Source organism: Apostichopus japonicus, chromosome 15 (genome assembly GCF_037975245.1).
Source record: "Apostichopus japonicus isolate 1M-3 chromosome 15, ASM3797524v1, whole genome shotgun sequence".
Classification (NCBI taxonomy): Eukaryota; Metazoa; Echinodermata; class Holothuroidea; order Aspidochirotida; family Stichopodidae; genus Apostichopus; species Apostichopus japonicus.
The window spans coordinates 24,587,595-24,600,289 of record NC_092575.1 but is presented as its reverse complement, the minus strand read 5'-3'; the positions used below and the strand labels follow the sequence as shown (position 1 = coordinate 24,600,289).

General features: G+C 38.7%; 1 protein-coding gene across 3 annotated transcripts in view; it reads left to right on the top strand.

Moving 5' to 3' along the window:
• LOC139980709 (adhesion G-protein coupled receptor G2-like) overlaps positions 1–12,695 on the top strand; it is a 102,684-nt gene that overhangs the window by 12,358 nt on the left and 77,631 nt on the right. For 2 of the 3 annotated variants that reach the window (XM_071992569.1, XM_071992568.1), the window contains exons 8-14: positions 289–435; positions 574–883; positions 1,823–2,043; positions 4,259–4,441; positions 5,761–5,882; positions 6,088–6,350; positions 7,100–7,172. In XM_071992569.1, coding sequence (XP_071848670.1) covers positions 289–435; positions 574–883; positions 1,823–2,043; positions 4,259–4,441; positions 5,761–5,882; positions 6,088–6,350; positions 7,100–7,172 — 1,319 coding nt within the window. Of the gene's footprint in view, positions 1–288; positions 436–573; positions 884–1,822; positions 2,044–4,258; positions 4,442–5,760; positions 5,883–6,087; positions 6,351–7,099; positions 7,173–7,736; positions 9,561–12,695 lie in introns of those variants that run through there. The other variant, XM_071992567.1, reaches the window with a different exon arrangement.

Below are 12,695 nucleotides of genomic sequence, written 5' to 3'. Positions count from 1 at the left end.
CACAGATGCAGAAAACAAAATCTCCAGTATTTTTATTAATTAATCATCTCCAGGCCACCGGAATATCCTTTAATTAACCGGTTTTGAACCTACTATGCACACAAGTGTAAAACAAAAAAACATGGGTTTTACACATTTACAAACGGTAACTCCAATATTTAGTTCTGGTATCACGAAATAAAATATAACATTACGATTTGTCAAAGTACTACATGTGCATAAAAAAAAAATTAAAACAAATAAAAGTTGTTTGTCTCACGATAGCATTTCTATTTTTCTTTCCGAAAGATGAACGTCAGCGAAGATAATGTTGAAGAGGTCAGTCAAATGCTTGTGGTAGCTTCAAGTCAAAGCGATCTCATCACCGAATCTGGGCTCGAAAACATGATTTCATCTCTCGATTCAATAGTTCGTGTCGAAAGTCCATCCACAGAGGTAAGAAACCAAAGATGCTAAAAGAAAATGCCATACTCATGGTCATCTATGATATTTATTTGCTCTTAGGAAGAGACCGGACTACAAAGTAATAATGTTGATATATTTGGAAGGACTTTTTTCTTTTCTTTCTTGAAGGTGACTTATTCTGTGGTAGGCGTGGTTAATAATATGATGTCAATCAATGAGACAATGTTGATTGACAGTTCGGAAATCAATGAAGTTGTACCACTTCTGGAAAGCCAAGTACGGTTTGTACATGATCTTAATGGGGACTACACTGAACTGGTGACAAACCTGGGAGTTAGCGCTCTCCAGTTGCCAAAGACGTCTCTCGAAGATCCTTTTGTTTTTGAGGACCCCTTTATGGACTCAGATGATGACGTCATAGAATCACGGACATCATCTATTACTCTACCGCCCTCAGTCTTGGATATAATTGGTACAGGTGGGTCGGAGTTTCTTTAATTCATTGCGATGGGGGATTTCACACAGGAGTACCTCTTACCTCGTCATTAATAATATATCTTCCCTTTATAAGGGACTCCGTGATACTTACGCGATGTTAACGTAGTCATGATCACATGATAACAGTATTGATGTAAGGGGACTGTGGCTGAAAGTATATTGCAATTTGTTTGGTATTCGTGCCTAGATCCAGTTTGGGTGTCCGTACTTAAAAAGTATCGTCAGGTTAGAAATGAGTAAATCTCCATTCAATTGCTCGTGGAAACCAATCAAATTCTGGGTATATGTGTCTTACAAACTGATCCCTGATTAACACCATTCATGACCCCACCCCAACACAATCGCTCATCCCTAACACAATCCCTTACACCCTCCCCCCACCACACTGTTTCACCCCCCCTCCCACATGTTCCCATGGTTTTCACATGTATACAAATAGGCATTGTTACCATTTGTAGAGTTTTAAAACTCACGTTTGGGACCAATATAATATGCCCAGTGCTTGTTGTTAATGTATAGTTGTATGACTAAATATAACCGCGTTATCAATTCTTTTCAAGAAAACTGTTAAACACAATAATAACACACATTCGGTTTGAAAAGGTTTCCTGTTTATAGGTAAATGCTGTTTATAGGTTTCCTGTTTCCTGTTTATAGGTTTCCTGTTTATAGGTTTCCTGTTTATAGGTTTCCTGTTTATAGGTAAAGAAGCTGTCATACAAACGGATTTTATTCCGAAGTGGTTTTGTATGGCATTGTTTGTTTTAAAAGAAAATCGTTAAAAGTGTATTCATTGGTATTATAAACGTTTGGAAGAATTTTCCCCTTTTATATTGAGAATACTTTTTTAAAGCATCCCAGTTCATAACTATGCATACATTTGTTTTCACCAAGTTTGTTTTTGTTTTTCTCTCTCCAGTGAATCCAAATCTAACTTCTATACCTGTTAGTTTTATTACCTACCGCGATGCTGTTCTTTTCCAATCTGACTTGGAAGGCTCGTCAGTCAATCAGGAAGGCCTATCTGTACTTGATGAATATGTAGATGGTCACGTGATCTCTGCTACAATAGAAATCGAAAACGTTACCATAGATAACCTGCCGAAGAACTCATCTGTCATAACCAGATTCTCGACACCCGTAAGAAGAATTCTCTCATTCATTCTAGTAGTTCATTGACTCATTCATTGATTGATTCAATCGTTCATTCAATTGTTCATTCATTCGTTCATTCATTCACTTCAAACTTGCAGAAATGAGGATCTTTGGGGTTTTGAGTTTTCATCACCAACTTAAGCGTTTTCTAAGAAGTGTACAGGAAATCATAGTAGTAGTTCTGCAAAAAATCGGTAAAACGGTTAAAACATTTCTGGGAACCTTCCTTGTTAACCATGTAAACCTTCCCCCTCCCCCTCCACCTCCCCTCCCCTCCCCTCCCCCTTTCCAAAGAAACCTTGTCATTAGTGATTGAGAACTAGTTTACGAGTCGTGAAGTAGGGTTAGCTTCTATTGCGAAACAGGCTTGTTTTCGATGGCATGAATATGGGGGCGCTACCGTTATTTGAGAATTAGAGAGCCTATATATAGTAGGATAGGGTCTCTATTGAGAGATAGAGTTCCTATAGTAGGATAGGGTCTCTATTGAGAAATAGAGTTCCTTTATAGAGAAGAAACTCTATTTTAGAAATCGTTGAGTCTTAAGCGTAAGCTCTCGTCTATCGTTATAGACGACTTTCTCATAATTCTCTTAGAACTTATCGAAAAGAGTGTAGGCTTGTCACAAACCGATATTCATCCACCATCATCAAATGAATAAGGTTTCAAATGAATTTCTAGAGGCTTCGTAAAACTGTGGGGATTTACTCAACTAAAGTAAACTAGCTTTCGAAGTGAAGCTATAGCATAATACAAAATGTCTTACCAATTCGTTAAGCAAGAATGATGAAGTAGGCTAAATAACATCATGGCAGTATCATCTCGGATAATATACTGTAAACAAGCGGTCACTTTGATACGGAGATAACACAGGAATACGGGCACCTTAAATGGCATTTCATTTTATTCTTATTTAAAGATTTCAGTGTTACCATATCTTTGCTCTGAAAACCGAGTGTTAGTTCTTTATAAGAGATATTTGTCAGTTCTTCTGTTCTCTTCAATTCACTTTGAAGTTGACATTGACCCAAGTGTCGCATTCGTAATCAATATGCATACTAAATACCTCTCGGGTGTATGTTAACCTGCTAAAAAAGCGGATTAAATGACACTGTCTAAAAGAGCATTGTATATATGAAGCTAGAAATTCAAAAGGAAATTGGATAGCCTTGTAACTTATACCAGGGATGTGTTACACATCGTTGCTTATACCCAACCTGCCAACCCTGTGTTTTTGTAACTAAATATCAATGCAATCAAAACGATTACACTCTATATAATGTAAGTGTTAGAAGGGAGCGTGCGCAGTAAGGCACTATTGTACTCGATTCAATTTGCAACTGACGTCATAAGTTTTACGAAATTTTAAAAGTGTAAAAGTAAGTTGGCCTGACAACTTACTTTTACACATTCACTTACACAGGCTCTCTAGTGGATAAGCAGTTTGCTAACAGTTTTATTTTATTTCTATTTTAAGTTTTAAAAGGTCACATAAAGAGGGCGAGTGTATAGGGCGGGGTGGGTGGGGACAGCTGTATACCTAATAGATTAGCACATTGAATGTATTGAAATATGGTCGCTACTTAAATTGTGCCTTTCTGATGAATTAAAGTACTACGTATAATATACAGATTACAGAAAATGGACATTGACTCTTTGTACATATAACAGTGCGTCAACGTTGCAACAACAAGCTCGTAAGATGTTACATTTATGTGTCGCATAACAAATACGAAACAGTAAGAGGACTACAGACCTTGTCAGAGATCTAGATTCAGGAAGGGGTGGGGGGGGGGGCTGGAGGCTGAACCAATCTTTCCCAAGAAAGTACATCCATTTCGGTTATACGGGCCTATGACATTTCTAACCTTTTTATAACTTTAACCTGTTTATAACACTGAGTTGCTGCACAAAATACTTTAGTGCATAAAAATAGTTTTATATATCATGTTCCAACGTTCCAAGAACTTTATGTGGTAACAATCAAATGCCTGTATACCACATTCCATTTGTCGTTTGTATTCTACATGTACAGTGTGATGCTCTATACTAGTACATAGTCCCAAGTAACAAGTCAATATCCTAACACGAGCCAGGTATTAGGCCTACATCTATTATTTTATAATGCTACAGGAAGTGTTTAATATACAGTATCGTTCTGAATTGTTTGTCATTTCCAATTATTTATTCTACTTTGTAGATGGTTGATGAAGGAAGCAACGAAACTGACATCACGATAGAGTTTGTTTGTGTCTTCTGGGATTACAACCCAAAGAACGGTGAAGGCGGCAAATGGTCAGAGGAGGGCTGTCGTATGGTGTCTACAAATGACACGGAGATAGTGTGTGCTTGTAATCATCTCACTAGCTTCGCTGTGCTTGTTGTAAGTAGTTTTAATGACTTGAAACTTAATCACAGGCCTAAGTTACAACAAGTCAAAGTATAATGTAAACGATGGCTTCCTTTTGCAACATATAATGTTTCCCCGTGCATAATTATATTTCTGACTTACTATATCTTGCCGTTAAGGAGAGCTCGATATTTTTGTTAGAACTGTGAATTTAGTATAATCATTACCTAAAGTTTCCTTCGCACTCCAAAATGAAGTCCGACAAGCTATTAAAACAAATATCTGTTATCATGTATACATAGGCTTCACACTGCCCCAATACCAGTGTTGTATAAAGTGATGTTCATTCATACTTAGTAAAAATTCCTAAATCGTATTGGTCCATTCAGGTCAGCTGACCGTGGTTAATCCTGTGAGTAACGCACGGTAAAATTACGGGGCATCACTTTAATAAATCTTTGGTTATATGTAACCAAAAATGTTTTGTTTTATTTTTCTCCCACACAAATGGTAGTGTATGAATGAACGGGGTTAATCAACGGTCTAGCGTGCGTTACTCACATGATTAATGCACTCCGGGTGTTAATGCTATCGCTGGATGCACTCGGGCTCCGCCCTCGTGCATCGCTTGCATTATCCCCCGATCGTGCATTAATCATGTGAGTAACGCACGCTAGACCGTTGATTAACCCCTTATTAAAACTTCATCATTTTAGATTCACCATTTTAAAACACTTCCTCTTACGGTAGATATATGTATTTTACAAAGCAAAGAAAACCGTTCAAGACCAAACATATGTAACTCATGTGATACTATATTAAGACTTGTTCAAGTCTTCAGTTCTTTCTTATTACTTGAAGCATTGTCTATACCCCAATTGGAATGACTCCTTTTTAGTTGTGGGAGCGTGGTGGCCAATTGGCTAAGGCGTCGGACTCGTGATCCAAGGATTGCTGGTTCGATTCCTGCCTAGTTCATTATACGTTGTGTCCTTGGGCAATATGCTTTATCTCACTTGCCTCTCTCCACCCAGGGGTTAAATGGGTACATGTGAGGTAACTTGTCATTGGGCGCAGTATATAACTGCTGCCGACTGGAGGGATTGTCTCTGCACAGGTTATCATTGATCAGGGGTAATATAACGTCTGTAAAGCGCCTTGAGACCTATCGCTGGTATAAAGCGCTATATATAAATAAAAAAAGCTAATATAAAAGTAGTTGATTTGGAGAAGTTTTTCATCACACCTGCTTCTTTCACATATACCGATGATTGATGGTTAGGTCTATGGTGCTTGTCCGTTAACGGCGCTGCAATTGAATTATTTTAATGCTCGTTTTCTTTGGATTTTAGCGTTTCTCGAGTGACATTGAAGAAAGTCCGTACCACGTGGTACTCAGCGTTATCACGATAATTGGATGTGTGATATCTATCATAGGGTTGTCCTTCACCTTGGTAGTGATGATGTTGATCAGGTAAGAAAAACTAAATAAAGGATAATCACGTCAATTATTTAAGTACAGGAATATGTTTGTCCTCTTTAAATCATCGACCTAAATTTGGTTTCATAATAATTGGGAACTACCCAATCTTCTCTATTAATATAGAAATCGCCTCTTTTATGCTAGTACCGCTAAATAATCCGGTTAATCGTGTTAACTCCTTATTTCTTTTCAACAGATCTGTTCGAATAAAGCAACAGACACACGTCCACTTTAATCTTTGTCTCGCCCTGTTGGGACTCTACCTGTCGTTCTTGTTGGGTGTCGATAGAACCGATATACCAGGGGTGTGTAAGGCTATGACGTCATTGATTTACTTCTTCTGTCTCTCGTCCGTGGCGTGGATGTCGGTGGAGGCATTCTACATCTATATGCTGATTTGGAAGTATAAACGAAGCAGTATTCAACACTTGGTGACAGTAGCGGTGTTGCTAGCCTGGGGTAGGTACCGCAGTACATGCGTTGCATTTCAGCTGGTGAATAATTGGACCGTTACTACGGGCATATCATCCGCCCAACCCCCCTCCCCCTACCAACCTTTATTTCAACATCACACAGTCTTTATTGGCAAAACTTTGCGTTTAGGGATACTTATATAGACCTGCTTTATAGTCTAAACATGCCCCAGAATGCACCATTTGTGACGTTAAAAAGTAAAATACAATTTCTGGGCTGGAACCCCCCAGACCCCTATCCTTCACAGGGGTTGACTTCAATGAAATATTTTTTTCTGGGAGAGGACCCCTTAACCCCCTACATAAGGGACGACTGTAATGACCCTAGGGGAGTACCCCTCTATTATAGAATCCCTCACACGCCACTCGCCCTCCCATAAAGGTTCAAAAGAAATCATGCGCACGCCAATGATTGAATCATACCATTTTGTCGTCAGAGTAACAATAAAAAGTGACTTCTCGCAAATGAAAAAATGCTACCTTCTCTGATAAACTGTATACAAGTGTCCTCTTTTGATGAAAAACAATCAAATACTGTAAAAAACTGCAAAGGAATTTCTTGTAAAGAATCAATAAAGGACCCATATTTTTTGTCTGACGAAATTTTGGGGAATTTGTGTGATTTCCCCCTCAAATAAACCAATGTCGACTTTATAATCAGAAATGACTATCTATTTGGATTTCATTTGTACAATTTTGGTTTCATTTTTTTTGTTTCTTTCTTGAATTATTTAGGTTTACCAGCAGTTGGAGCTATTATTATCATTTTCTTCGACCATGGTCATAATTACGAAGAATCACCAGATCAGTAAGTTTTTCAAAGACAAGAAATCTGCTATTTATTTATTTATTTATTCATGGACCATGTTTTGGTCTTACTTTTAACATAGGTGTAATTGGTCAAATCAATAGGTAAACACTGTGTCCGTGTAACCTCAATCGAAACAACGTTTTGACACGCACACACACAAAATAACAACAAAAACAACAAAAACAAAACGTTTTTACCCAGCTATCAATTTGTTTTCTGTTTTAGTTAAGTTCCTATATGTGACTGGTTTTTAACATTGCACTCCGTTAACATATATTGTACTACATAAATATACGCGTCATATTCCTTTGAAAGCACAAACCTAGAGTTTTGATATACATAAAAAAATATATAATGTACAGAGAACAATGAACAACCCGCAACCCCCCTCCCCCTTCTCCTGCCCCCACTCCCTCCCCTGCCCAATAATCCTATTTCTTCAATACACTGTTCTAGAAAATGCCTAAATGAATTATGTTATAAATTAATAGTACCTTTTTATTCATCCTTTCTTTTCTTTTAAATTAATCATCCTGCTCCTTTGTCTTTTCCCCCCCACAGTTGTTTTCTACATGCCGGACCAGTCCTCTATTTCGGATTCCTGCTAGAAATTTTCTTACTCTCTTTTTATAATTTCGCGGTATTCGTATTAGCCACATATCGTGTCAGCTGTCGCAAGATAAGACTCACAAGCAAGACGGAACAGAGGGCGGAGTTCATAACACGCCTTAAGAGTACTTTCCTCTTTTGGGTTCTCCTCGGTTTGGCGTGGACCTTCGGATTTCTGGCCACATTTGAAAATCCTATCAGCCTTGTTTTCCAATTGCTCTTCTGCGTGTGTCTTTCGTTGCAAGGATTCTGCATGTTTTACATATTGATTGCTCAAAATCCTGAAATGAAGAAAGCTTTCCAATTCGATCCTACCAAGCGATCTGCAGGGACAAGTTCAACTCCCATCGTCGGTGGAACTAAGTCAACTTATATGAAGAAAGACACAGGCCAGTCTGTCGATATGCAGAACAACCCTACTTATGTTAGCAGTTCAAATGAGTACGAGGATATTATAATTGATTGAAGAAAACGGCGGAACAATTTCAGAGTTGCTTACAAGTTTCTGGAAACAAGAAATCAAACTATCGAATTCTGAAACAATCCTGGCCAAGAAATTTATAATTCGATCGCGTGATCCGGCATGATTATAGAGGTTTATATTTGGCAAGGAATATTTGACTTCGAGAAAGTACTGCAGCGTGTTTGTTTGTTTGCATTTGTTTGTATGTTAATTTTGATTAAATATTTTATAGTATGAAGTATAATCATTTCTGATATACGAATCAAGAACTAGGCATCACTTTAGAGGAGTCTAATTATAAAAATCTTTAGTATCATGATATCCGAAAATATGTTATTTGAGATCAGATTCTACATGTAGCCCTATATGTCTTTCAATAGTTCTATATAATGATCTTTAACGATTTGTTTTGCTAACATTAGAAAGTGAGTTACTTCGAGTATCGAGCATTCCAAATCAGTAAATTCTCAAAACCTGACAGTTTTATTGAGAAGGTAACTTGCACTGTAACGGAATATAATTTTCGTTTTTGTTTGCAGATATCATCTGCGTTTGCCAAAGACTATCGTCATTTTGAGTGAAACATGTTTAATTGATTTTTTTTCGAAACAAATATGTCATAACTGGCGGTGGGAAAGGAACAAAGTTAACGAGGGTGGGGGAGTGCGGTGGTGGGGTAATTCCTCTTCTCAAGTGACCATGTACTTATTACGAGTCAACCAGTTAATCATTATTACTTTAGAAACCAGTTTGTATATATATAATGAGATTATGTTTTGAAAATTGTACCCAGGTAAAGAAGATCATTGTTATGACTTTATACCCTGTCTGAAATACTTAATTCAAGTTTACAAACAAAAACTGTGAATTTTTGTGTATAGAAATCTCCACCATGCGGTGGTTCTGGAGGAACAGAGATTAGATTTAGACTTAATTGCGTTTAATGGAATAAAACAACTTGTGGAGAACTTTCGTCGATGTGTCATGTTAGTGTAAGTAGACAAGTCAACACATAGGCCTACTATTTTGTGTGTTGGCAAGATAGGAATAAGGTAGGGACTCGACAAATTGGATTTATTGACAAATATAAGTCGACGACTCGAGAGCAGAGGCGTTTTGTATTTCTGAATGGGAAGACGGGGAGGGGTGGGGGGGGGGGGGGGGGTCGAGGTATTAGTTGGGAATCATAGTGCCGTCAAAGGGATTAGAGCTCTAGTGATGATCCAGGGGCGAGGTGAATGGGGTCAAGATTCCTTTTATATTGTGTTCTTTCGTATATACTTTTCAAGTACAAAAATAAATGTTCTTGCTTATTTTGTTTTCTTTTTTGAAAATTATTTCATGTATTTTTCATTTTGGCTTGATATTTGTTTATTATTATCCATCCTCTCCTCACGCCCGTGCATTCCTAAAATATGGATTATTGAAACAATTAATTATTTGTGGGCCATTATTGGCGAAACGCAGACAGGCGAGAAATGAGCTAATTTTCACCATAGAAAAGAAAAAAAAGATTCCTACCATGACGGCATACAGCTTTACATGTTACTATAGCAAGAATTGATGTCATCACCAGTTATTTATTTTAATGATATTCAAGTGTGACAGACACGTTGGAAGGAAATCAACAGACAGAATAATGTATTTCCAAATTGCGCCACCGAATTTACATTACGAACCAACCCGTAAAATGAAACAGAAATTAGACAGGATGGGCGAGGCAAAGTACTCCAAAATGACTTCAAACATGTTATATTTTACCTCTGTAAAGGAAGCAGTTTTTTCTTTCAGTTTTTATTTCTGAACGCATAACCTGAGCATCGTGTTGTTATATAGGGCATTTCATGCATTAACATACACAATTGTTAAAATGTACCGGGCTTTTCCCTTCCTCCTAAATATTATACATGCTCCCTTCCCTTCTCGATTTGTTACAGGGTTTCATAACAATAACTTATTATTTCAGGTTCTGGTTTCTTTTATTCTTTGCTTGTGATATACTTGCAGGGTACTCAAAAGGTAGCATGTGGGCCACATCTGGCCGCCTCAAAAGATTGCAATTCAATTCTCGAAAGAAAAACATATTGGCCCAAAATCATTCGCTAATCTGGTAGATCTTTCGATTGAGCATGCCCCACCTGTCTCTTGTTCATTTCTTTGTCGATTTGCGATTTGTTCCAACCAACGTTTATTTCGGCCCCCCACATCTCAGTGGCGAAGCGTCCATACAGTCAGCCGATGGACTCAAATGAACTTCTGGCGCCCTTTTCAGCTTTTTTTTACCACTTTTTACTTATTCGCGATTACTGACTTTTTTTTTATGGCGCTCTCATCAACCTATTGACATTTGTCACATTAGCTACAAATTAGCAAGGCCCGGAAAAGGTCATTTCCGGCGATCTATAGGGTAGTATCTTTACTCAAAAAAATTCTGTACGCTCCGCGCCAATCTGTGGTGGGGCTCCGCTTAGATAGTGTCCAGAGCCTTATATACAGAGAGTTGCGACAACTGAAATTTGGGCGCCATTTTGGGGCCAAATGGGCAACATACAGTATGTGTGGGAATGGGCGTTCAGGTGGATAGGGGAATTTTTCGATGGCATTGTAGAAGTGTGAGCGGGATTCTGGGTTTTATTTTTGGCCTGCTCATGTTGTGGTGCTTTTATGCGCCGAGGCTGTGTAAGTAGGGCGTCGAGTGTCGAACGGGAGGGGGGGGGGGGAGGGATTGGCTGCGCTCAAGTTCAAGGGGATGAGGTTGGCACATTTGGAAGTCCAAATTCAACAGTTGATATTCTGGTACGGTAAAATTATATTATGACTGGTTATATATCATATTGTAACACATATTGCACAGTTGCGGAATAATGTACATTCTTCCATTGTTGCCATGGTAACCAAACAAAGCCTGTGATTGGTCAAAATTGGGATTCACTGTAACTTGAGCTAGCAATGGCTGATGAAGTTGATATTTGGACATGTGACTGGTACTGACATTGTGCACAGAATCATGAAGCTAGGTCTTTGAAAATTGGTTGCTATGGTAACTAAATGGACCAATCACATTTTGTCTGTGTTCCAGTCCCACAAAATTTAGAGCGCAGGGTTAAAGGTGACATGTGGGGCAGGGGAGGGGGATTGTTTCGGGGTATCACAATTGGTCTCGTCGGTCGGATATAAACAGCCACGTCGGAAAAAAATGAATTAATCCCTCCCTCTCCTCCAGGTTCAGAGAACGTGGTCGGTTCCTGGAGTACTCTGGAGTTGCCCGCCAACCACGGTAAAATGCTAGGCCTAGGCTCAGTCAAATTGAATTTCCTGGGTTATGTCCTCTTTTGCTTGCAACTGCCCGGTTGTAAGAATATGAATTAGGATCTGTATACCATACCTATGTATGACATGGACAAACATGATTCCTGAGCCTAATTAGGCCTATGGTTTTCAGTTGACTCTGTTAGTTTTACCTGCTATCCTCTAACAGGACACAATGTTATAGGAAATATTTTTACCTAGCCTACAGTGATATTTTAGTAACCTAATTTTTCAATATTATTTCATAGAAGATAGTGGAGTTATGGACCAGTTCAATTCAAATCATCAAGTGCAAAGCAGAATGATTAATCATTTCAATGGTCTGCCAGATCGCCACCCAAATTTTCATAAATAATAATCAAAACAAGCTCATGACTCAATGGAGCCAAACAGTTTTTCATTAGGGGGCTAGGCTAGCCCTTGGTGCTTTGTATTGCACACTGTAATTCGTAGATCCCCGATTTGTCTTGCCACACTGGAGCCTTCAATTTAAGGAATATACTCACTAAACTTTGCAGAGATATTTTTATGCACCTTATAACAGATCTCATCCCAACATCGCAACTTTCTTGATCAGAACTTGTTAAAAATAGACCATTTTCATGCCTGAAATTTATGCTCTGTTTTCTGTGTTGTTAACTATGTGTGTATGTACACTGCACAGTGCACCATACATAGCTGTAAGGACTGTGTGGTGTAACCCACAGTCCTGGTTATGGACTAGGCTAGGCCTAGTGTTACGAATCTTAGTTCATTGTACTAGGCCTAGGCCTAGGCCTAGGTGAAGTACTCACATCGCAAAGTTTGTGATTGGAGTTCGCCTTCCAGTGAAGCCTGTTTACTTTCGCCTCCCATGTTTTCCTGGGTTTGTTGGGAATCTGAATAGCTTTGACCCATTTTCGGGACGATTCGAACAGCCCCACGCTGAACAGCCAGGCATTCTGTGATGGCAGCGCAGATGTTGACTGCTAGAACGTACGTTGTTGTCGATCTTACGGCCAGAATTAGTTGGCCCCAAAATGGTGCCATGAGGTCACGTGATCGAAAATTTCCGGACCCGAGTTGTCGCAACTCTCTGTATATAAGGCTCTGATAGTGTCGAAAGCGCCCCTACAGACCATTCTGGTCCCCCCTAACCA